Genomic DNA, 27471 nt, shown 5'->3' on the forward strand with positions numbered 1-27471 from the left:
TAAGATGCATTCTGCATTATCTTCTCCTGGTGTTGAGTCTTCAGGAGGAAGGGATAATTCTGATTCCCCGGATGATATGTACACGTCATTGTCTTCCGAGTCAGAAGATTCTTCTCTGAATGGAAGTCTTCTTTTTGCACGCAGAGACTGTTGTTGTAGCTTAGGTCTACTTTTTATCTTCCTCTTCAATGTAGCAGAGTTTCCATTTGAAGTTGATTTTTGCCTGTTTGAAACACTAGAAGAGTTGTTCGAAGTTATCTGGTCTCCTGACGTGCTAGGTCTTGCATTTTGATGGGCATCTTTGGGATTCTTCTTTTCTCGAGAAATTTCAAGTGCAGTCTTGTAAGGTGAACCTGTGATCACTGTGGCTACTGATGCTTTTCGTCCCCTGTTACTTGTCTTTTTCTTCAGAATGGGAAAAGGTGCAATATCCTGAGGACTAACATAATTGCTCTGTCCACTGTGATCAACTCTTGGTTGAACTGGAGTTGGCTGGTCATCATGATTAAGATCTTCATCTGAATAAGTCACTGCTACTTCCTCTTCCATGCCCTTGCAATCAATGAAATCAGATTCTATGAAAACACTTCTGTCCAGAGGATAAATCCCTGTGACTTTGAATCCATTGACAGCAATGTCACCTGTCTGAGTTTTCAGATAGGCCTTGCCAAACAACTCAGCAATGTCATATGGTGTCAACGGACGCTGGATTTCACGCAGTTTACTTCGGACACATTCACTGTAATAACTCTTCAGGGGGCCCATGAATGTTCGATCCAGAGGTTGCAACTTGTGACTTGAATGAGGTGGCAAACTCACAATTGTCACATGATTTTCTCTCGTCCTTGTTATGACCTCCAGGTTACGTGTATGGGAGAAATGTCCATCAAGAATTAAAAGTACAGGTGATTCTGCAGAAGGTTTGGTTTTGTTCAAAAAGTGATCAAACCACTGAGTGAAGAGTTCAGTTTGCACCCAACCAGAAGGGTGACAAGCCCCAATTGCTCCAGGTGGAGCACCTCTCATTAGCTGATCACTCCAATTCACACGTGGGAATATTAGCATTGGTGGGATGAAAGTGCCACCTGCGCTCATTGAAGCTATTACTGTCACAAGGGCGCCTCTCTCCGCAGAGGTAAGTGCCCCCATTTGGCGTTTCCCCTTTAGGCCTATAGTTTTAGGTATTTTGCTCTGAACAACACTTAGTCCTGTCTCGTCCACATTAAAAATTCTATCAGCCGGATAACCAAATTTATCATACAAAATTTCAAGAATGTCATGGAAACGGTCAACTATTTCTCTGGTGAAGCCAACAGCTCAAGCAAAGGAGGTACCGGTAGGTTTTCTTACGGAGATCACACCTTTGTAGCGGTTCATGAAGTGGTCGAACCATGCACGGCCAGCCATTCCGTTTGAAAATGGATGATCAATTCTATTTCTTACGCATAATTGGAAAGCTATCCGTCTTACATCATTTCTTGTCAAGCCGTAAAATGTTTTCTCCATCTGCAATAAATATAGTACTAGGTCGTTTTCTAACTCGGGAGGCAAAATAGGCTTTCGTCCTAGTTTACTAAAAGTTACAATTTCTGTTGAAGGTTCAGTCTTTAATGCCAAACGATGCAATGTAGATCTTGGCACATTGTAATGATTAGCAGCTTGTCGTACACTGCATTTTTCTGTTCTTACGGCTTTCATGTCGTCTTCTTTCCACTTTTTACGGATTGCCTTCGGTGAAGGCCCCAACTTTGTCCTTGGCATCTCTAACCAGCGAGCGGACGAAACCTGCACACATAAACATTGTGGTTGTAATATGGGACATGTCTGTCCCATAATGCCACCAATAGCCTAGGAGTATTTAACCTTAAAATATTCCAACGTACATTTATCCCTAGGGCAGTACATGTAACAAATATAAAGCTACTACTATCCCCTGTACAATATCAGAAATGAAATAACTGTACCTTACCTAATAGCTGAGGAACACAAGCTGAAATATCTGCCTGAAAAAACTTTTAACTCGTAGAAAATCTAAACCCTCCTCTCACAACAACAGCTTTCAAGCGACTGATGCGCAACGTTCTCTGACAAGGATGCATAGAGTCAGAAACAAAATGGCGCCACCGCAATATGCTCGCGCCATTAGAAAAGCTGGAACTGACGTGTCCCATTTTCCAACCCCGTCCTGTATTACCACCTTCTCCTATAATAATGTTCTGGACCCTTGTCAAAATGTGCAGACTGCGCTGGAAATGGGTCCTGGCTGGGTAATGACTATGAATGCAGTCCAGCCGCATGTTCAGTACTGCCAAGGCACCCAAGACGACCCCACGCTGGATCTCCTGAAGGATTTGATCCATATTAAATATGCTTATAGGAAAAAATGGCAAAGCTTTAGGGACCCAACTGACAGGGTGGAATACCTGGACCTAGCCCGGGAAGTACAAAATCGATTGCTGGAAAGACAGATTGAAAAATGGGAGGAAATTTACCGTCAAATTGCAAATTTTGGCAGATTATATATAAAATGTTAAGTATTCAATTATAAATTTTAGTATAATACCGTTGCGAAGCACGGATATCATTCTAGTTGTGAATATGTCTAACCTCAAAATCTGTGTAGTCGAAAGTTGTAAAAAACTCTGTAATATTCGTACTTTGGGTATAATCCATTATCATTCTGATAAAAATGGAGGTGTCTGGAAAATTACTGTAATGATTTACTATCCAGAAACACACAGAAACATTAGGAATTTCATAGATTTTTTCACTGTGGTTTGTTTATATGTACCGTAATCGAATATTTGAGTTTGACCTACTCCAATCGAGAGGCCGATTGATCAATTGTTCCTTGTATGTTCAGATGTGTTCCATTTAGAGTGTTGCAAGAACATTTCTAGAAGTTGATATTTTTAGACTGTTTGTCATACCGGTCATATATAGAGTTGACAGGCCGAGAGGCCAACGAGGAGCAGCTTGACTGTCAAAGTGAAAAGACGTACATGCCTCTCGCTCCGCTGTCTCTCTCCTCTTTCCGAGAACTTCTAGAACCTACACTTCCTATCCCAAACGATTACTGCTTCTCGGTACCTAGGGTTAGATAGGGTACTCTGTGGTCCAGGGCACCGTTCGCATCGGATCAGCCCGTGTCCACCAGTTCATTTTTAAAATGTCCCCACACCAAAACATGAAACCAGACTCGCAATTCCCAAAAGAGCAATCATACGCTTCGGAAAGAACAATTTGTTGGCAAGCCTGGGACCAACACACACACAAACGTCAAACTTCAAGAACGTCCAGAGGCAACTGATAGCGAAGAGCCGCTGTTATTACAGTGCCCTAACCTATCGACGGTCGCCTCTACTACGGCGGAGAGCGAGACCCCCTCACCTCTCTATTCCACTGTGGCGATGCTGTTTTCACAGCGCTGTAACCTCATCACCACATTTCCGTGGACACAGTTTGAGGGCAGAGCCACAGCCATGGCTGCGGGTAGGCACACCAAGTCAGCTTTTCTTAAGGCTGATACGTGTAGCCCAGCCACGCGCGGTCCCAACAGGTCACAAACAACCATCGCTCCAGACACTGACCCCGCAGATCAGGAAATCATTGTGATAGGTGGTGTTACACTAACGAAGCGCTACATATTATACATGGCAGGCATACCTGTCACAAACATAAACTCACACACGGACTCGAAAGCGAACCGGAGCTTAGGCTCGCAACTTCTGGTCCAGCCAATACCAGCGCGCACTGAACGCTATATAACTGAGCCAGTGGCCAGCGTGCTGAAGACTGGGGGCGGTGTGCCATCCGGCCTGGTGGCTCAAGAGGCCAAACACAAAACTGAGAGCACCTCTCCCCCCAACACAGCCCACCGCCTCCTACCCAACCTAGTGGTTGACCAGACAGACGCCAGGAAAGCGGGACCTAGTCCCACCAACCAGAGCGAAGAGGCAGTGCCCCGGGGAAGGAAAGAGAGCAAAAAGTACCGGACTCGGCGGATGGTGCCAACTAAAGTCCACACCCCCCCCCCCCCCCCCCCCCCACCTGAGCAAGCCGGCAAATCGGTCTCTGACTCAGACAAGGCTAAACTGGTGATGGACCTGTCAAGTACATACCAGGAAGCTGACTGAAAGTTCAGAGGGAGAGGAGCTACATGAGCACGGGGCAACCAAAACCTTGGACCCAGCCACCCAGCCAGGAAACTTGGGCGATGGCTACAGGGAGGCCAAAGGGAGGAAGAGGAGGAAGGACAAAAGGAAAGAACCGAAGCCCTGAGCCGCAAGGCCCAGAAAGGCGGGGCTCATGAACTGAGTACCCGAGCCGATAGCTCTACCGACACATCTATCGGCTCAATTCATCGACCACCCACCAAGCCACAGAACACAACGCACACAAGGCAGACATGGCAGCAACTACCTCAACCACCACAACCAACAAAAACAACCACCCGTAAGGGGTCAAACCCCCACCCCTTACGGTATACACTAACAACACGAAGTTAATCGTAATGGAGCTCCTCAAAAAGCTGTCTCATGAGCAGAGAAATTATTACTTCTCCAGGCCGAGAGTAGATGTGCATGAAGCAGTCCGGCTACACATGTCCAGCTATGACAGCTACGAAACCACTATCAGAGTGCTGAATGGGCAAAATATCAAATTCGTAAGAATATTGCCCAACAGCACAATGAAGCATTTTGTGGTGAGGACGCCCATAAACACATACAATGCAGAGGAAATCTAGCTTGCGATGCAATCACAGGGTATCCCTGTATTCTACGTGGTGCAGATGCGAACAGGAAATAGGCCAGCCGAAGGCTGCCTCTTCGTGGTTGCCATGGTGGAGACCCCAGGAGCGGACAACCTGAGGAGAATGTGAATGCTCTCAAATATATTGGTCGAGCTGTACCCCCCCACAGCCACTGACCCGCTATGTGGAGTGTGTCAGAGGCACGGGCATCTAGGGGCGGCCTGCTGACTGGATCCCAGATGCTGCAGATGCGCCGCCTCCCAGTTGTTTCACGACTGCCCCCACGGCGCTAACTGCGAGGAGAAACATGCGGCTAACTATAAGGAATGCCCCAGCCGCAGGGAATTTGAAGCTGCTTATCAAGGCAAAGGGCCAAAGGGTGACAAGCGTGGCGACCCAAAAACAGGCCTCTCAGGCACAGGCCCCTCAGGCAAAAAGGGCGAAAAACAAGGCCCATCAGGCAAACAAAGCCAGTCAGGCAGAGGCAAACTCAATTTGCAACCCCCAAGGACGGAGGGTGAACACAACCCAGGGCCCTAAGCCCAATCACCCCTCAACCACCGTCCAAGGAAAGACCTCCAACAATAATAGAAAGAAGAAAGCCCAGCCCCCCTACAACAAACAAAAGGCAAGTTAAGCCCACGCAAGCTGCCCCCAAGCTGCCCCAGGCCAGCTCCACCCCCCGCAGGAAACCTGGCGCTAGCAAATGGGTATCAGCGGCACAGCTCCCCCCCACCCCCACCCCTCCACCACACCAGTCTCACCCATCTCATCACCTACACCTGAAATACTAAAGTAGGTACAGCAGCCAGAAGGGAACATGGCAAAAAGGACGTTCAAAGAAAGGATAGACGATTTTCTGAAAAACATCTTTCCGAACTGGAACTTAACTGCAATCATAACCACTGGAGTTATGATGGTCTATATGCTGGCCATGGCTCTGTCAATTCCGTGGCTAGGGGACTTAGAAAAATACGATCTCTGACCTCCTAACTCAAGATGCCTGAACAACCCAGCGATGACGACAACAACAACAACAACAACAACAACAACAACACTCAAGTGCTTTGAGCACTAATATGGAACTGCCAGGGCGTCAGATCCAGAAAATACGAACTTGAAGCCTTCCTAGCCGCGAACTCCATACATGAAGCACTCCAAACAGAAACCTTCCTCCCACCGGGGTAGAATTTCACCATAAGAGGCTACAAAATACACAGAAGCGACAAGACTAATCGAGTTGGAGGGGTGGCAGTTCTGGTGAGGAAAGACCTCAAACATATGGAGCTAGACTTACCAGAGCTGGTCGAACTGTAGGCATGCGGATTTGCCATGCCAGTGTGAGGAACACTCATTAATGTCATATCGGCATATGCCAGACCGAGAATCCTAAACATGCAAGATATCGAAACTGTATTAAGGCTCAACAGAAACACAATAATTGGAGGAGACTTTAAACAAAGCATGATAGCTGGGGGTGCCTGATGCCTAACACTGAGGGTTCAACACTGTAATAATCATTTGATAACCCAAGAATACATGGTAACAGCCCCAGAGGAACCCATGTTCCTAGCACCCGCCGGACAGGTCTCCGATGTTCTTGACATAGCCCTAATACAACACGTTCCCTCAGAGGCATACTATCACCACAATAAATGACTTAGGGTCGGTGCTATTTATGTTGGATGATAAACCCGAGGAAGACGAACACAACCCCAAGCGAAGGCTTAACTACAAGGCCACCAAGTGGGGTAAATTTGAACACAAACTAGATATACTTCTACAGGGAAACGAGAGCATGCTATTAGAAAGCACAGCCCAAATTGATGAAACAGTCAAAATTCTAGTAGAAGCAATTCAAGCAGCTGCATCAGCGAGCATACCAGTATACAAACACAAGGAATACCCTCATTTCGAAATTCCAGCCCACATAAAGGAGTTAATACGTAGGTGCAACAGCCACATACGTAACTGGGCATGACACCATCGAGACTACGAGCGCAACATGAAAAATGAACTTAACACAGAAATACAAACACAACTACAGGAATGCAGGTCACATGAATGGAACAATAAACTGTATCTATTCGACATGAACACCAGCTCTGTGTGGAACTTAGCAAGACACTTCACACAAAAACCACACATCATCCCTACTATTAAGGGACCTAACGGCCCAGTATACGAGAACCGTGACAAAGCGGAAGTCATAGCGGACTCGCTTTAGGCGGCATTCACTCCAAACGAAATACCATCTGACTCCGCCTTCACCAGGTAAACTGAGGCAAAGGTAGCAGAGTTCCTCAAAAACTCACCTAAACTGGCAGTAAGAGGACAAATATACATGAAATCAAGTAGATAATAGATCATCTTAACTCCAGGAAGGTGCCTGGCCCAGACAAGATCCAGAATATTATAATTAAAAAATTAACTCTTAAAGCCCTTACCCTACTCACCAGCATCTTCAATGCAATGTTCAGGCACCAGTACTACCCTGGACAGTGGAAGAGGGCTAGGATACTCGTATTTGGGAAACCAGGCAAAGACAAATCAGACCCAAACAATTACAGACCCGTCAGCCTTCTGGACGCCCTAAGTAAAGTATTCGAGGAAATATTACTGAAAAGGTTAATAGGGCATATCAAGGAAAAAGGAATAATTCGCAATGAGCAATTTGGCTTCAGGAACGGGCATCCTGCCCCACAACTACTCTTGTGATTCTTAGAACAAGCTAGCATCGGTTTCAATAAACGAAGGGACACAGGTTAGGTTTTCCTTGATATCCAGAAAGCATTCAACAATGTCTGGCATGAAGGCCTACTAACAAAACCAATAGACCTCGAATTCCATCCAGGCTATATAAGACTAATAAAATCCTACCTGGAGGACTGACAGTTCCAATTAGAAGTACACGACACGCTGTCAAACACGCGAAGGATTGGAGCGGGCATAGCCCAAGGGTCCCTTATTGGCCCAATTCTCTTTGTCCTATATAAAAGTGACATGCCAACTGAGGAACTTACTGCCACACACCTCTACACTGACGACACTGCCATCGCAGACCAACACCCACAGCTAGGGTGCACTCAGAAGAGGTTACAAGTAGCACTATGAACTCTCGAGCCTTGGCTAACGAAATGGCGCATCAAGGTCAATGTTGACAAGTGCCAAGCCGTGCTATTCACAAGAAAGAACAGACGCACATACAGACCAGTTAACATGAAACCACTAAAGCTGTTTAATCAGGATATATCATGGCATGACAAAGCCAAATACCTAGGAGTAGTCCTAGATAGAAAGCTTACCATGCTATACCATATTAAAACCATCCAGAGAAAACTACACATAAGACTCAGCCAGCTATATCCAATACTGAACAAAAAGTGCAGTATAAACATGAACATATCTATAAACATGTATAAGGCCCTAATTAGGCCAATAATCATGTATGCAGCCCCTGTGTGGGGTCTCACTACAATGACAAACTTGGATAAGCTGGAACTAATACAAAATAAATGCATTTGAGTAGCGGCTAGACTCCCATTCAACACACCAATACGCCACATACGCGCAATTGCAAAAGTCAGCTCAATAAGGCATCACATACGTGAACAAACATTCAGAATGTACACCAAGTCATGGAGTAACGAGATCAACCCATTGGTAAGTGGGATAGGATGCTACTGTACCGTTCCCGTCTAAAATACAGTCTACTGGTGCCAATCGGAGAGCTGCGTGTTTGGTTTGTAAAAATATGATCAGGGCAAAAATAAATTAAAAGTCTCAGGATAAAAATTATACCATGGGTTTGTGAATGGGAAACAGTAACATAATTCCAAAATGAAAATCAAATAAGGGGTAAGATGGGTTTATTATCAAAGAAAAACATTATTAAAAATCGAAAATAAACAAATTAATATAAAAACAAAAATAATATGCCTCAAATAAATGCCAGAAAATCAATATGTGCCGTGCACATAATTAACGCAAAGATTATTACAAAAAGATGGGCAATGTCCCGTTAAAAAAAAAATTACAAAATAAAAACAACGACCTGGGGAAGAAATACACACTTTGCCTCGATTCAATGCAGTTAAGTTCATCTTATCGAATCCTGACGGATATCGTTCCATTTACGGTTTTAGGACATGCCACGACAGAATAAAATTATGCTAAATCCGATCCATAATTAAAAATTATATATACAACACTAATCAACAAATCAATGTTTCAGGGTACTAACTTATTGCTACACAGAATCTACTAACAGACCGCTCTGTTACAAATTGGATGGCATGAAAGCCTACTTCCCAGTAAAATGAGCTCGGCCTCATATTAAAAAAAAAACAAGTCTTTATCAACGATGACAATGACATGATCAACAATAAACATATATCACAATTCAATAAAAACAAAACACTTCAGATAAACCTGTAAAATTCATGCAAATAAAATAAACAAAAACAAATCTGTGTATCCGTTATCTGAAATACGAGCAATAAGATGCTAAACTCCTTCATATTGAAAGAACACGGAACTCCTGGCTCAGCTGTCCATATGTTGGTCTTCACTTGACACGCCAAATTATAACTCAAGTAACACTTCTAAAGAGCCAGCTATGAAGCATCCTGCCTCGCAAGAAAAAGAAACTAACTAATTGGATTGGTAATTCCTGCCTGAGAGATTTTAATATATCGGGAATATAAATTAACGCTGCCACTCACTTCTCTGTTTATTAAACTAACACAAGGCCTCGAACTCAACTTAAGGCTTCAATACACATTCATTTGACCTTAAATACATATTCCAATTTAGCATGGCTATGATACGACATACGGCACATCTGGCCAAACACTTCGGAGACCATGAGTTCGACTCTTATATTATCACTGAACATTCAAGGCAAATCAAGCCTCTTTCGCTTATCATGCAGCTTACACCATTATATTTCCCCTCTTTAATATACCAGGCACCCACGTCCTGGATAAACACACATTGTAATCTCAGTATCCGGCTAATCTTGCCTTTTTCTCGTAAATTTATAACACAATACCAATTAGCTAGTCTTCTTTGCCGATCTAAAAGATACTAGTTCAACGATGCACGTGCACGCTGGTTTCACTCCTGTCAACATGCTACATGCCTTTAAATAAAATGTTTCATACTGAAATTTATCCCAAAACACGCTTTAGGCTGTGCAGCCTTTTTAATAAAAGAGCCTAGATCTTGTTACAAAAAAAAATGGAATACACAGTTACCTCTTGACAAACATATCCTCATCTACACCTAACATTTCCCTCTTTTCCATCTAATAAAAAGGAAATAAAATTTGCAAGAGGCTTTACGTCGCACCGACACAGATAGGTCTTATGGCGACGATGGGATAGGAAAGGCCTAGGAGTTGGAAGGAAGCGGCCGTGGCCTTAATTAAGGTACAGCCCCAGCATTTGCCTGGTGTGAAAATGGGAAACCACGGAAAACCATCTTCAGGGCTGCCGATAGTGGGATTCGAACCTACTATCTCCCGGATGCAAGCTCACAGCCACGCGCCTCTACGCGCACGGCCAACTCGCCCGGTAGGAAATAAAATAATATATAAAAATCAGGGGTTAAACATGCATCTTCCCTGAAACATGACATTAAACTATAAAAAGGAAACATAGCTCAGCCGCACAAGGACTGGCATTTATAGCTAAATTACTATAGGATCGTATTAGCCTAATTTCTTCTATCTAAGCATGCCTAGAAGGTTTTTAAGATGAACTTATCTGTTTGTCTCAGCTTCTTCATGGTTCCATATTTGCAACAAACTGCATGGCATTATCAAATACACTGCAGGTCCTTTCTTCTTCCATCATCCTTGAAATGTGGTGCTCCGCACACACCATTAGATTGTACCAGAATGATAACGATGATTCGCACATGTTTTTCGCGATTACCGGACGCGTTTTGATCATGGTATTTGCACAATCCAAATGCAAATTACAAATACGGATTCGGAAATATCGACAGTAACTATCGTCTTAGTTATTCACTTGCATATAGGTATTATGTATGTTGGGTAATCAGCCCGAAGGCTGGTTTGATCCTCTGCAGCTTCGCCAACAGCTGTCATAAATAGCCTAGGCGTCACTGAAGAGGCGTACTAGGGAAACGAGGAGTGAGGTAGTTTCCCGTTGCTTTCCTCACCGAGCCAGCAGTTGCTCTTACATATCAGTCTGCCAAGCCCACTGAAATGTATGCACCAACTGACCCTATGAGCGATATTTTCACACCATTCATAACAGGGACTGGCTGCATAAGGAATGGTATTACTAGCATCACTCATACCTCAGTCACTTTCATATTGTCAAAGCCAAGGATGAGACTGTGACAGGTCAATGAAAGTAACAAATTTGATATAGCCCATACCAGAAGACATAGTGCACTGTAAACACTACATCTCGCCAGCAAAGGCATATATAGGTATTATATTCTCAAAACAATAACGTTTCAGCTTTCACAAACTATATATACTTGTTTGATAAAAATCGTCACTGTAAAAGTTACTTTCATACAACGCTGGCTGAATATAAGGAACACCGACCCGCACTTATCATCTTCAAGATAGAGTGAGCTTTCCATCTCCAGAAGCTGCTATATACACCAAACTTCCGGTATTAGTCATATCATCGGGGATTCCACTGATGCGATGACTCTATTGCTCACCCACTACTCTGCAAAAGCGCTGATTCACTAGAAATATGTTAATTACTTTATTAATTCAAATTAAGTATTGCAACTGTCTACAGGTAGTTTTTTTTTAATGTTTAACTGGCTTCTATTTCATATCAAAACCGTGGAGTATGGCTTTATAACAGATTGCCTAATAAAATAAAGAGTAGTACAGCACTGTAAATCTCAAAGCTGGTAAGACTGACTTAATTTGTTTTGTAAATCCCTTCATTCTGCAATATCGCTTCCAGGGCTGTGATTGGTCCTTTTTATAATCGGCCGCTCTCTCAAACACTCTCGTAAATCCCCGATTGAATCATACGGAATACCCGAGATATTCGCTGTTGCTATGACAGATAAGAAGTTATTACTGAAGCCACGCGCTGCCGGAATACTGCATTACGCAACTTCTATATTACACCATGACTCCTTCATGTATTAAATACTCAATATTACACCGTATTATATAATTACTATTTGGGGCATATATGATATGGCACACTACGACGTTGATTTTTACACCAAGTACCCCACACCGAAACACATTCTGTTCAGCCACAGGGTTAGGAGGCCGGAGGCCGATACCTGGCCCCCTCCCTAAGCTGACACCTATACATTACATAAGCACACACTACACTGCAGACACCATGTATCTATGTAAATATGTTCCTATGATTACAGCTGTCTTCATCCCCAGGGACCCAGGCGAGGAAAGATTGATAAGAAACACAACACAAGAAGGCGATAGCAGCGCAGCCAGTGCAGCCAGCGCAGCCAGACGGCCAAGGAAGAATCAATCTACCTCTGCCCCCCGACAGAGACATGGGAGCGGAAAACCAGCCCCCATCCTGTAACAAAGACAGCAGTACTAATCTAGATAGTTATTTGTGTTATTTTACTCTTTACTTAGGTAGAATCCTGGACACGAGAGTAGGCAAGCAAACCGGCACTCTAACGAACATCTGTATATATGTAAATATATTGTAACTAATAACCTTAGCATAGTCGCAGATCTGCAGTGACAAGTGTGTTCCAGCAACATCGCTTGAGAGGGACATCACCAGCTAGCCCCTTACACCACGTAAGGCTTGACTCATTCTTCCCTGCTATCTCTTTTCTTCTTAGAAATTAATATCATGTCGGAGGCAATGTAGATTGAGCTGATTGCCACGCGGAGGAGCAGGCTTCAGGGACCTACCCGAACAAAAAAAAAAAAAAAAAAAAAGAGAGAGGCCAGTGGGAGTTAGTGAGAGAGAGTGTAGAGAGTGGGAGTTAGTGAGTTAGAAAGTGTAGAATGTGGGTTAGAGTGAGCTGAGGATTTGGTTCAAATTTGAACTTGTCAGAATTGACTTGAGTGAGAGGGTAGTCAGTCTTGCCTTGTGATGGTAAAGTGAATAATCAGTTGATATCTGTATATGACAGAATTGACAGTAAATTGCTTCAGTGTGTTTCCCTTAATAGTGTTGCATATAACTGTGTGTTGTTAAGGAATAGACATAGTGGCCATAAAGTGGTTTTATACAAGAAAGTGAATATATCTTGTGTGATATTTATTTACACCAAAGTAAAATCGCATTTAGAATTATAACGTCAATCAAATTATGGGAGAAAAACACCTCATTAGCCATGTGTCTCGATAGTATGCTCGTTAACAACTGGTGAACCCAAATTGGCACACTGGGGTGAAATGCTGGTGACTAAGAATTAGTTAGCTGGAAAATTTTAAATTTCCAGTAACTCACCATTTATCTTGGAATTATGAATTTACTGATTCAGGACAAATACTTCAGGTTCCCTATGTGAATCAATATCTATATCATCTGATGATGTAGCAGGCATCAATTTTAGTCATAGTGCATTGGCTCTGCCTGTGGCTCCAAGTAGCCTATGCAGTGGCCTCCACTATATGCACTAGCCATGAATCTTGGTATGTGGCTAGTTGCAATTTCCAATAATGGGTCATTTGTATTAAAATTACAGACTGCGCTGTCAAAATATGAAGGTGCAGGCGAGGTTAAATGGAGAAAGGAAAATATCAAAATACCAAAACTGCAACAACAACAAAACAAAAACAGAAAGAAAGGAGAAAGAAGAGAGATTATGGAGAGGCAAACCAATAATTTTATTTTACAGAATTTGCATTACACTAGAGAACTACCGTTCAACACATTTGTCAATAATTACTGTATATGATTATAGACTATAACAATAAGCAAAGCATTTTTGAAGTAATGAGTATACCAGTATGGTTACTGTACGTACCAATAACACAGTTCATTGTGCTAATCATTGTTGTCATCACTAACTTCACTATTCACTTCATCATGCTCACTGTTTATTTCACTCTCCTCCAATTGTACAGCTTCCTCGGTGCCATCCAGGACATTTGATATTCAGCACTTTTTGAACCCACAGGTAATAGATTCTGATGTTACTTTGCACCACAAAGTGAGAATCTACTCCGACAGAAGACTGACTGATGGCTTATTAATCTTGTTGGATGGTGTGAGGACATGTTCTCCATCCAGAAGCCAACATAAATAGCGTTTCTGGAGATGGTCCTTGGACAACTTGTTCAATGTGACATCAAGCACCTGTAGTTTTAGAGTCATACCTCCAGGTATGATGATGAGGTCTTTCTTCTGTGGAGCAAGTTTATTCTTCACTTCAAGTGTGAGATCACCATTAAAGCCATCCAAAATCAGCATGGCCCTTTTACTGAGCAATGCACCAGATCTCTGATTCCAAACAACAGCCAGCCAATTAATCATCAGCTTGGTTGTCATCCAACCTTTTCCCTGACAGCAAATTTCTATGCCCTTAAGAAGGTTCTCTTTGCTTCAGAATAAGGGGGTAGCTTTCCTCCATCAAATGTAACAGTTAACATCACCATTATTCTTAGCTTTTTGTTCCTGGTTGTTCTTAATGTGACACTTTTTGCTCCTGTCTCATCTACTGTTGTATAGCTCAGCATATCAAAAAGGACGAGTGTTTCATCAGCATTGCTGATCTGGTGCAGTGGGTATCAATGAAGCTTTAATAGTCAGATGATATGTTCTTTGTTAGCCAGTTCTTCAACAAAATCTTCTGGCAGTCTCTGTGCTAATCTAGTTCCTTATCACAGTGCAAAGCCCCTATGGTACCGGTACTCCACAAAAACTGACAGCACCGACCTATACATCCATGGAATTCTCTCTGTGGTATGTTCAGGGACTTTGAATTTCCAAGCCCTTTAACTTGATAATTTCTCAAGAGGTAGGCATCCCTGCTTTTCTCTTATCTTACACGAAAGACAGAACTGTAGCTTCAAGTTCTGGAAATTTTCCACATTTTGGTCACCTGAAAGCCTTGCTAGTTGAAAGAGGATTGTGCCATTTCTGTACAGATACTACCCAACATCGCACATTCAATTCATCTAACTCATATTTTCTATCAGCTCCTCTGTTACTTGTGGTTTTAGCATAATACGACAACTAGTTTGAAACTTGCATCACGACTCTGCCAATTTCCTAAGCTTGTTGATGCCTTTCACTCCAAGTAATCATTCATAATGGCAAAAACATTAACATTATCAGTACTGTTCTATTACTGTACTAGAATACCACAGGAAAACAAAGTACTACTCACAAATTCACAATAATGACACAATAATTACACAACAGAGTAACCTTATACTTTTTGCCGCTTCTCTCTTGCTGACACTAGCAGCAATGATGCAGTACCTCCAAATGAGAAACAAGCACTATGTTTGAATTATATAATGTTGCAATGTGTTATTTTTGTAAGTTTGCACATGTAAGCCATACCTCAATTTTTCACAACCGATATTTGGATAAAAAATGTGGTTTATTTTTTGGATGAATATGGTAAATCTTATTAACTAATTAATCTTAAATAAAGCTAACATTAAATCAGCTAGTCAATACCATTTACTCATATTACAAGGTGACTTTATACCTTATACTATTGGTTGTTATTCTTGGTTTTTTGCTTGACTGGGCCTGTTATCACACCATCAGATAGTTCTTAATTTGTTCTCATGTAAGCCAAATGGGTCTCAAACCAGACCTCAGAACCAGGTAGAAACCCTGACCTGGCAGGGAATCAAACTTGGGGTCCTCTGCCTGCTGTCCCTTGACTACTGTGCCAGCAGAAAATCTTTTAAACAAATTAAAATTAAAACAATAGACAAGTGTTTTGATATCCTATTTTAATTTTTAATTTGTTTTAATTTTTGTTTCAATTTTTAGTAACTTCTTATCATACATACAATATGATATATATATTGTGGTTTATTTTTGGATGAATATGGTATTTCTTATTAACTAATTAATCTTAAATAAAGCTAACATTAAATTAGCTAGTCAATATTATTTACTCATATTACAAATTCAAACCAGAACCAAACCCCATAGCACAAATATGTAACTTTTACTATTTTTGGTCTTCTAAATTCGAATTTGAAGTCAAAAATTCCCTGTCATGTACTGTTTTTTTTGGGCATCCATATTCAAACATATACAGATACAAATGTAAAAGATTCACCAATTCAGTACACTATTTTATTCACATAAAAGTTATTAGCTGACATCAAACACTAGCACATGTTTCGTCAACTTACTGGACATCTTCAGCTAAATTCCATCAGTACTAAACCATTTACACTGAATTATTAAAGAGAACAATGGAATTAAAATCTGTGTGGAAACTAGTGCATGACTCATTAAAATCTAGAATGAAACATCAAATTAAAATATGAATAGAAATTGCATCTATCAAGTCATAAAACATGACACATATTACTGGCAAACCAATGACTGTAGTCTTAAAATTGTTCTTTGATGTGTTAATACACAAGGTCTTGATGAAGTGAGAACCAAATTACTTGTCACATATAACAAAGTGCATATAAAATGTTTAAATTATGATAAACAACCTCCAGTGGCATGGATCAATCTTATTTTATGTTGCGGTGAACTTCAACAGGGACCCATTGAACCTTTTAATATTGAAATCCTGCTAATGACAACCGCAAGTAACACGTATGAGGTTCTCTGCTGGCCCAATTGGAAATTCTCAGGCTGTCTGCAGCCTTGTTAGAATGTGAATGGTTCTCTGTGTATTAACTGAGTGTTCCAACTGAGAACCATGTACTAGTGTTTGCTGTCAGGTAAATAAAATAGTGTATTGAATTGGTGGATCTTTTACATTTGTATTTGTTTAGTGATGTTGATGCAGAATGAACATGAAACTTTTAATGAAATAAAAATCCACAGCCTGTTTCCAGTCATTCGACTGGGTCAGGAATGGAATGAATGATGCACCCTTCTAGCGGCGAGGATAGGAATTGTGCTGGCTGCCGAAGCCTGTCGCACTCCTCTGGGGCAATGATTAATGAATGACAGATGAAATGAAATTCTATTGGAGAGTGTTGCTGGAATGAATTATGACAGGGAAAACCAGAATACCGGGAGAAAAACCTGTTCCGCCTCCGCTTTGTCCAGCACAAATCTCACATGGAGTGACCGGGATTTGAACCACGGAACCCAGCAGTGAGAGGCTGGCATGCTGCCGCCTGAGCCACAGAGGCTCTATGAAACTTTTAATATGTAACCATATTCAATATTTTGATAAAATTATCTGATGTGAAAATTTTACTACGCTCAAGCATTCAAAAGTATCCATTTTATTGTGAGGCTGGGTCCAAATACTCAGAGACAAGAAACCAATACCGGTAATAGTCAGCAAGCATGTGAGGAAACCATTTTCCTGCATATCGCCTTTCCATTTGGGATATTTGCTGGTGAAACATTTCTCCGTGCTCATCGCTGACCATTCCCATGTTCGGAGGAAAGAAGTTAAGATGAGAGTGCAGGAAATAAATTTTTAAGGGACATATTGCAGCCCATTACCTCATATGCCCTTAAAAAAATTTCCAGGTAAGTTCGATGTAGTTATCTGTTCCATATTTTGTAACTCCCAGTTGCATTCCAGTTAAGAGACCAATTACTTTTAGGCCTCCATGTATTTGCCATTTCTAATCATTACAAATTGCTGCTTTTAGGAGGATATCCATGTTTTCATATGTTTCTTTCATATCTATGGCATAAGGATAAATATTATCATAGTGTAGCAATATGGCTTTTAGACTTGAATTTGAAGAATCAATAAATAAACATAATTTATCTGGAATATGTTTTTTACCTAGTTGATGCATAAGTTCACTCACATTACTGCAATAAATAAGGTCACCCTTTTTAGAATAATATGTTGATAATATGATAAATTGAAACTTTGGTACCTGGTTGTAAGAGATTCTTCATTCCTTTAGTTGAGATGCTAACAATTCACACTGGGCTTGTGTGTGATTTAAATCTATTACAAGATGGTTTAGCACTGACTGTGGAATTATATGGGGGTTTTTGGATTCCATGAACTCAAAATCAGATTCGGGAATGAAAGAAGTAATGGGACCAGCCTCAGGAGAAGAACTCGATGCTTCCTCTTGTGGAGTCAGTTTTCTGGATGGTGTTGGAGTAGGAAATTAATTGCCTCCTTCTGCTCTGTCCATATCATAGGAACTGCTAATGGTATAGAAGGGTGAGTGCCATTTAACGAGCCTTTCAAATTATGAGAACATCTGGTACAACAAAGGTGGAAAACTTTTGACCTTATCTACTTTAGAGTTAAATTACAATTCATATGCTTTCTTAATTGTAGGAGTAATATTTTCTCTTTGAGATTTTTGTAGCACACACATAGCAAAATACATTCGGAGAATTTACGTACTGACTCGACGTTGTTGCTGTAAATTGCCATTTTATATGATTTTTACAAACTGAAATTCTGTTTAATATACTTCTAACTGCTTAAGGCAATTTTTAATGGTTAAAAGTGGTACATGTTATGTATATTATCAACATCTTCAGCCACATAACACTGTTTAGATGAAAAATACATAAATTGACAAAGTAATGCTTTAGAGGAAGTGTCCTTGAAATTAATGTTGTCAATCTTATACTTTTCGGAAGGAATGTAAACAGGAAATCTGTCATATAACCAATAACTTCCATTAGTGTCTGGCTGTAATCTTATCTTGCGTTTACAATCAGACTGGGCTGGAGTGCCCACCCGGTGAGTATTAGCAAAAAGCAGGATTGCATCACTGAACATAAACCTTATGTGAAACAAAAAAAAAAAAATGGAATGCTTTTTCAATTTCAGAGCACACAACATACATATTTCATTGTTTCAAATTTTGACATTTTTGTTGCTGTACAGAGTTATTGAGCTTATAACTGTAGAGTACCGTATATTTTGTGTTATCACTGAATAATCTATATCTATAAAAATGGATGTATGTGTGTGTGTGTAAATGACACATCTCCTCCTAAACCACTGGAGAAATTTCAACCAAACTTGATACACTTATGACTTACTATCTGGAGACGAGCACTGTGGGGGTAAGCCATCCATAGCTCCCTTAGGGGGGGGTCAGGGGGGGGGCAATGTATAAAAATATTAGAAAAATGTGTCAAATCCACAGTTTTGGGGTAGCTGAGATGAATAATGACACTCCTGATTTTTTAAAAGTCAAAGTTCAGCTCCCTTTTGGGTGGAGGGCAAGGGAGGATTGATATATAAAATTAAACGAAAATAGTGTCGAATCCATAGTTTTGGGAGTGACACTCCAGATGTTTAGTATCAGGAGACAAACCACGTGGGGGTAATACACACCAGGAACCCTTAGGGGCAGGGGGCGGGGGGCGTGGGGGCTGAGATATAAAAATCATCGAATGTAGTGTTGAATCCATACTTTTCGTGATCGCTGAGATGAATAGTGACACTCTGGATTTTTTAAAAGTCCAATTTCAGCCTCCTTCGTGGTGGGGGGGGCGATGGGAGAGTGATATATAAAAATAATCGAAAATAGTGTCGAATCCATAGTTGTCAGGCTCGCTGAGATGAATGGTGACACTCCGGATATTTTATAAGTCCAAGTTCACCCTACTTTCGGGTGGGGGCAAGGGGGGAGTGATATATAAAATTAATCTAAAATAGTGTCGAATACATAGTTTTCGGGGTCACCGAGGTGAATTGTACATTTCGGATTTTTAGTATCAGAAGACAAACCACAGGGGGGTAGGACACCCCAAGAATGCTTAGGGGCGGGGTGGGGCAAGGGGGGTGAGATAAAAATATAATCGAAAGTAGTGTCGAATCCATACTTTTCGGGCTTGCTGAAATGAATAGCAACACTCCAGAATTTATTAATGCCCAAGTTCAGCCCTCTTTGTGATGGGGGAGGGGTGATGGAGGAGTGATACATAAAATTAATCGAAAATAGTGTCGAATACATAGCTTTCGAGGTCGCCGAGGTGAATTGTACACTTCGAATTATTAGAATCAGGAGACAAACCATGGGGAGGTAGGACACCCCAGGAACCCGTAGGGGGAGGGGGGGGGGCGAGGTGGCTGAGATATAAAAATCATCGAAAGTAGTGTCGAATCCATTCTTTTCGGGGTCGCTGAGATGAATAGTGACACTCCGGAATTTTTTAAAGTTCAGCCCCCTTCGTGGTGGGGGGCAATGGGAGAGTGATATATAAAAATAATCTAAAATAGTGTTGAATCCATAGTTGTCGGGGTCGCTGAGATGAATAGTGAGACTCCAGATATTTTATAAGTTCAAGTTCATCCCCCTTTGTGGTGGGGGGCGAGGGGGATTGAGATATAAAAATAATCGAAAATAGTGTTGAATCCATAGTTTTCAGGATCACTGAGATGAATAGTAACACTCAGGATTTTTTTAAACTCAAAGTTTAGCCCCCTTTAGGGAGGGGGAGGTGTGAGTGAGATATAATAATAATCGAATATCCTGCCGAATCCATAGTTTTCTAGGTCGCTGAGATCAGTAGTAACATTCTGGATTTTTAAAGTCCAACTTCAGCCCCCTTTGGCATAGGGGGTGAGAAGGGGTGAAAAAATAAATTGTAAAAAATGACCGAGATAATGGACGTGTGTATGTTCCAGTATGACTTTCAAGTATGACTTACTACCTGGAAAGCATACTGTAGGAGTAAGACGCCCCTAGAACCACTAGGGAAGCAGGTGAAATATAATCCATATTAATAAATTGTAGTCAGTTTGGTGCGATCTATATGTACTGTACTGTATAAATTAAGGCATACAAATGAAAACAGATGTGAGTTAATGAGACCATTCTAGGCATCTTAGAATCTTAAAACTTGGTACCAGACAAGCTGATGAGTTTGGGGTCTCTAGAAAAATCTAAAATTCTCAAAATTGACTGGGAGGGACATGCTGGGAGTTTCAAATCTGCATAAGAACAGAGTTGGTGATATTTATCCAAAACAATAACCTATAGGTTTCATGGGCTTAAAAGTTTCCTGAAATTCTTAATTTTTAACCCCCTCCCCCATATCAAGATGGCAGCACAATCTTCCAGACGAGTTAGAAAATAGAAATTTGGCAAAATTATAGCTTTTTGCCTGTAACCGATGGAAAATTTACGAGATGTTTAAAAATTTTATTTTTTACCCCCGAAAAATATCTAAATATGGAGGCAATTTTAATGATGGTGCAGACCTTCCTATCGAGGTATTTGGTGGCTAAACAGTAAGTCTTATCACAAAACGGATGGCACAATCTCAGTTCAATTTGGAGTGATCTACAACTTTGGTCCTATGACTTTTTGTCGTATCTCTATCCCTTATACGTTAAATTTGGCTCTATTTCTGGATTTACGTAAATTTTGCACTTTGTACACGTATAATTGATGGTTTGATTCACTTATAGGAAAGATGGGATCATAAAATTCCACACAAATATTGGCCCACTCAGTAGCCATATGTGAGCCAAATTCTATGTCTGAAGCTGTCACATAAGTATCTGAAAAGTAATTCACTGTGTGAAAACCTTACACAAATGTCACCCTATTCAATGTTTCTAAAATAATTTTACCTTTAAATAGATGAGATATGAGGAAATGTCATAGGGACAGTCATTTAGATTGCTAAATGAGGCCAGAGGCGTCTTTTCGTATAATCCGTTTTTCGATATGATGCACCGTTTAGCAGCAGTTATTCTGTAAATGAAGGTGAACATGCATATACTTCCATATGTCGATCTACATTTATTCATTTAAGTCGATTTGTAGTGATCTAGAAGGGGTGTGTCTGACATTGTAATTAATACTTTACAAATCAATAATGACTGTCAGCAGGAGGGCGTCTGCTATTGTAATCAGTACTCCCCACACCAACTTTAAATGGCTGTAGGGATGGGGTCCTCCTCCAACGCCTGTGTACCATTGTAATGAATAATTCCCTTCTCGATTTGACTAGCAGAAGGCAAGGGAGCGTGCATTTTTTTCAAAACATCTTTTACCTGATTCTCTTTATCATTAGGTATAGGTGCCCCCTTGCAAGGGTGTCCCCGATTATAAACAAATTTACCCATCAAAATGTGACCGACGTTATGCATAGTGAATTGCGGTAGACAAGTGGACCTGTCGTTATGATCACAACTCCGCAACTCACACTTTACATTGGAAACAAAGTCTGTGGACCTCCCTATGCTTTTTCTCGGATAACACCAAGAGACATGCAATTAAAAATTCTTATTCTCTTAATGTACAGTAATTTACTTCGATATCCGGATACAATGTAGAATACCAATATAAATGGTCCGTTATTGGACATTATAAATTTTCCAGCTAGCTCATTCTTGGTTGCCAGCGTTTCGCCCTCGTGTGCTAGGGTGGGCTCATCAGTTGGTACCTAGCACACCTACCAATACGCTGGCTAGTGCATACCGTGGAGGCCACTGCGTAGGCTAACTGGAGCCACCGGCAGTGCCAATGCACTAAGAGACTTTGTCTCATCACTAAAAATTGATGCCTGCTTGGCCATCAGATGATATAGATGTTGATTCCCATAGGGAATCTGAAATATTTGTCCTGAATGAGCAAATTTATAATACCAATATAAATGGTCCGTTATTGGACATTATAAATTTTCCAGCTAGCTCATTCTTGGTTGCCAGCGTTTCGCCCTCGTGTGCTAGGGTGGGCTCATCAGTTGGTACCTAGCACACCTACCAATACGCTGGCTAGTGCATACCGTGGAGGCCACTGCGTAGGCTAACTGGAGCCACCGGCAGTGCCAATGCACTAAGAGACTTTGTCTCATCACTAAAAATTGATGCCTGCTTGGCCATCAGATGATATAGATGTTGATTCCCATAGGGAATCTGAAATATTTGTCCTGAATGAGCAAATTTATAATACCAATATAAATGGTCCGTTATTGGACATTATAAATTTTCCAGCTAGCTCATTCTTGGTTGCCAGCGTTTCGCCCTCGTGTGCTAGGGTGGGCTCATCAGTTGGTACCTAGCACACCTACCAATACGCTGGCTAGAGCAGCTATTGCACTAGTTGTCCATAGTTGTCAGGCTCGCTGAGATGAATGGTGACACTCCGGATATTTTATAAGTCCAAGTTCACCCTACTTTCGGGTGGGGGCAAGGGGGGAGTGATATATAAAATTAATATAGCTAGCTGGAAAATTTATAATGTCCAATAACGGACCATTTATATTGGTATTATAAATTTGCTCATTCAGGACAAATATTTCAGATTCCCTATGGGAATCAACATCTATATCATCTGATGGCCAAGCAGGCATCAATTTTTAGTGATGAGACAAAGTCTCTTAGTGCATTGGCACTGCCGGTGGCTCCAGTTAGCCTACGCAGTGGCCTCCACGGTATGCACTAGCCAGCGTATTGGTAGGTGTGCTAGGTACCAACTGATGAGCCCACCCTAGCACACGAGGGCGAAACGCTGGCAACCAAGAATGAGCTAGCTGGAAAATTTATAATGTCCAATAACGGACCATTTATATTGGTATTATAAATTTGCTCATTCAGGACAAATATTTCAGATTCCCTATGGGAATCAACATCTATATCATCTGATGGCCAAGCAGGCATCAATTTTTAGTGATGAGACAAAGTCTCTTAGTGCATTGGCACTGCCAGTGGCTCCAGTTAGCCTACGCAGTGGCCTCCACGGTATGCACTAGCCAGCGTATTGGTAGGTGTGCTAGGTACCAACTGATGAGCCCACCCTAGCACACGAGGGCGAAACGCTGGCAACCAAGAATGAGCTAGCTGGAAAATTTATAATGTCCAATAACGGACCATTTATATTGGTATTATAAATTTGCTCATTCAGGACAAATATTTCAGATTCCCTATGGGAATCAACATCTATATCATACAATGTAGAATACCATAGCGAAGCACTGGTACATTTGCTAGTATTATTATAATGTTGATCCAAGGATCTAAGTAATGCACTGAAGAATCCCTTAAAAGAGGGCAAAACAAGTATCCTGCATAATGAATATGTAACAAATAGTATTGACTGGCTGACTGAATGTTGGCATTAGTTAAGATTACAAATATGTACAAGCACGCAAAATTGTTGTTTTATGTGACTGTTGATATCATGATCATAGGACGTGAAATTTTAAGTGGAATCTGAACCACATGGACAAGACTTAATGTTTAAAAAGGTTTTCCGTGGTTTGACATTTTCACCCCAGGCTAGGTCTGTACCTTAATTAAGGCCATGGTTATTTCCTTCCCTACAGTGAATCATTATCATCATCATCATCATTTCTTCGCTCCAGCAAGCTGAGTGCGGTTGTGTACGAGCCTCCTCCAGTATGTTCTATCCATCCACAGATGCTGCTCATATATGCGACACCAGTTTACATCTCTAATTTCAATGTCCTTCATTATCTGTTTTCCCCAAACATCATGAGGTCTTCCTCTTGGTCTCTTCCCAGGAACATTGTGGTCAAAGTATGTTCGAGGAGTCCTGTGAGGGTTCATTCTTTTCATGTGACCATACCATTGCAATCTCTTCACTTCTAGAGTCTCCAGCAAGTTTCTTTCCAATCCAAGCTGTTGTCGGATATCCACATTCCTTATTTTATCCATTTTTGTTCTTTGTAGACAAGAACAGAGGAACTTCATTTCTGTTGCCTGAAGACGACTCTTTGTTGGTCGAGTAAGTGTTGCTGCTTCCAGGTCATACGTCAATATAGGTACTAGATATATTTTGTACAAGCTGATCTTGGAAACTAACGGAAATGTTTCATCCCATATTATTTGACACACAGTGTGATAAAATTTGAAAGTTTTCTGTATTCTGTTACTAATCTCTTGATGTATGGTATTGTCTGATGACAGAACACTACCTAAATACTGGAAGTTGTCTACAATATCCATCTCCTCATCTCCAATTCTTAGATGAACAGTAGGAGTGTTTCTACTCATCACCAAGCCAACTGTCTTTGTTTTGCTGATTTTGAGACCTAAGGTTGTAAAAGCTTCATGCCAGAGATCTAGTCTAATTTGTACTTCCGCTTCTGTCTCATCCCATACCATTACATCATCAGCAAAAACCAGGGCATTAGTTGTTGGATCCTTTCTCTCAACCGCTTTTAAAACTTCATCCATTATGATCATGAAGAGAAGTGGTGAAAGACAACTTCCTTGCTGGACTCCACTCTTCGTTTCAAACCAACCTGACCTTCCATCCTGGACCTGGACACAACACTGATTTCATCATATAATTGTTGTACTCATGCTATGATGTCATCGGGCACTTTCTTATGTCTCAAACATTCCCATATATGCCTGCGTGGTACATGGTCATATGCTTTCTCGATGTCCAGAAAAACAGTTATAAGTGTTTTACCTTTCTCTCAATACTTCTCATAGAGCATTCTAGTGGCAAAAATGAGGTCTATAGTTTATGTATGAGGTCTAAATCCATGTTGTTCCTCCTCAAATGTAGGTTCAACATATTTTCTAATCCTGCTCTCAAGGATGGATTCGTAGATTTTGAGGCCATGTGACAGCAGAGTTATACCTCTGTAGTTGGTACGTTTCTTTCTATCACCTTTTTTCAACAATGGGATGATAACTCCTTGCTTCCAGTCATTGGGTATTACATTCTCCTTCCAGATTATATTTAGTACCCTATACATCCACTGTTGTCCTACCTCTCCTAGTGCTTTGAATATCTCAACACTTAATTCATCTGATCCAGTTGATGTGTTGTTTTTCAGCTTAGATATTGCTCTCTCTACTTCCAACCATGTCAGACTAGTGGTATTTGTGCTGCCAAAATCATAAGGTTCGTCGTCTAATGGAGTGACATTTTCATAACAGTTCAGCAAAGTTTCAAAGTGCTTTTGGAACTCCTGTAATATTTTGGTCCTATCCCTACTCACCTCACCATTAGGAATGAATCAGTAACAGTAAATTTCCACCTTTTTGATACTTATATTTGCTTTAAGCAAATCAATTAATCATTTAGAGTACATATTTTACATCTTCAGCTCTATTACAACCCTTAGATGAAATTACAAAGTACTGTATATTTATCTTCTTAAAAATACACTGACTGACAGAGCAAATACAACACCAAGAAGGAGTGGTTCGAAAGGGATGAAAGTTGGGGAAAAAACAGAGACGGCACGGACGAATAATTGATGTTTATTTCAAACCGATATGCAGGTTACACAATGCGCACGGCATCGACTCAGTAGGATGTAGGACCACCGCGAGCGGCGATGCACGCAGAAACACGTCGAGGTACAGAGTCAATAAGAGTGCGGATGGTGTCCTTAGGGATGGTTCTCCATTCTCTGTCAACCATTTGCCACAGTTGGTCGTCCGTACGAGGCTGGGGCAGAGTTTGCAAACGGCGTCCAATGAGATCCCACACGTGTTCGATTGGTGAGAGATCCGGAGAGTACGCTGGCCACGGAAGCATCTGTACACCTCGTAGAGCCTGTTGGGAGATGCGAGTAGTGTGTGGGCGGGCATTATCCTGCTGAAACAGAGCACTGGGCAGCCCCTGAAGGTACGGGAGTGCCACCGGCCGCAGCACATGCTGCACGTAGCGGTGGGCATTTAACGTGCCTTGAATACGCACTAGAGGTGACGTGGAATCATACGCAATAGCGCCCCAAACCATGATGCCGCGTTGTCTAGCGGTAGGGCGCTCCACAGTTACTGCCGGATTTGACCTTTCTCCACGCCGACGCCACACTCGTCTGCGGTGACTATCACTGACAGAACAGAAGCGTGACTCATCGGAGAACACGACGTTCCGCCATTCCCTCATCCAAGTTGCTCTAGCCCGGCACCATGCCAGGCATGCACGTCTATGCTGTGGAGTCAATGGTAGTCTTCTGAGCGGACGCCGGGAGTGCAGGTCTCCTTCAACCAATCGACGGGAAATTGTTCTGGTCGATATTGGAACAGCCAGGGTGTCTTGCACATGCTGAAGAATGGCGGTTGACGTGGCGTGCGGGGCTGCCACCGCTTGGCAGCGGATGCGCCGATCCTCGCGTGCTGACGTCACTCGGGCTGCGCCTGGACCCCTCGCACGTGCCACATGTCCCTGCGCCAACCATCTTCGCCACAGGTGCTGCACCGTGGACACATCCCTATGGGTATCGGCTGTGATTTGACGAAGCGACCAACCTGCCCTTCTCAGCCCGTTCACCATACCCCTCGTAAAGTCGTCTGTCTGCTGGAAATGCCTCCATTGACGGCGGCCTGGCATTCTTAGCTATACACGTGTCCTGTGGCACACGACAACACGTTCTACAATGACTGTCAGCTGAGAAATCACGGTACGAAGTGGGCCATTCGCCAACGCCGTGTCCCATTTATCGTTCGCTACGTGCGCAGCACAGCGGCGCATTTCACATCATGAGCATACCTCAGTGACGTCAGTCTACCCTGCAATTGGCATAAAGTTCTGACCACTCCTTCTTGGTGTTGCATTTGCTCTGTCAGTCAGTGTATCTTAATAAGTACCTTGTTATGCTTAAAATCTATGTGAATTTAAAAAGTTAAAAAATAATTAAAACCTATGTGTATGGTTG

At 41.7% G+C, this 27471-nt stretch overlaps 1 protein-coding gene across 1 annotated transcript in view; it reads left to right on the forward strand.

Moving 5' to 3' along the window:
* Positions 1-27471, forward strand: part of LOC136866830 (ATP-binding cassette sub-family C member 4-like) — a 291743-nt gene that overhangs the window by 171287 nt on the left and 92985 nt on the right. The window contains exons 17-18 of the mRNA XM_068226857.1: positions 2917-3095; positions 3216-4007. Coding sequence (XP_068082958.1) covers positions 2917-3095; positions 3216-4007 — 971 coding nt within the window. The remainder of the gene's footprint in view (positions 1-2916; positions 3096-3215; positions 4008-27471) is intronic.

The sequence above is a fragment of the Anabrus simplex genome, chromosome 3, assembly GCF_040414725.1.
Source record: "Anabrus simplex isolate iqAnaSimp1 chromosome 3, ASM4041472v1, whole genome shotgun sequence".
Lineage (NCBI taxonomy): Eukaryota > Metazoa > Arthropoda > Insecta > Orthoptera > Tettigoniidae > Anabrus > Anabrus simplex.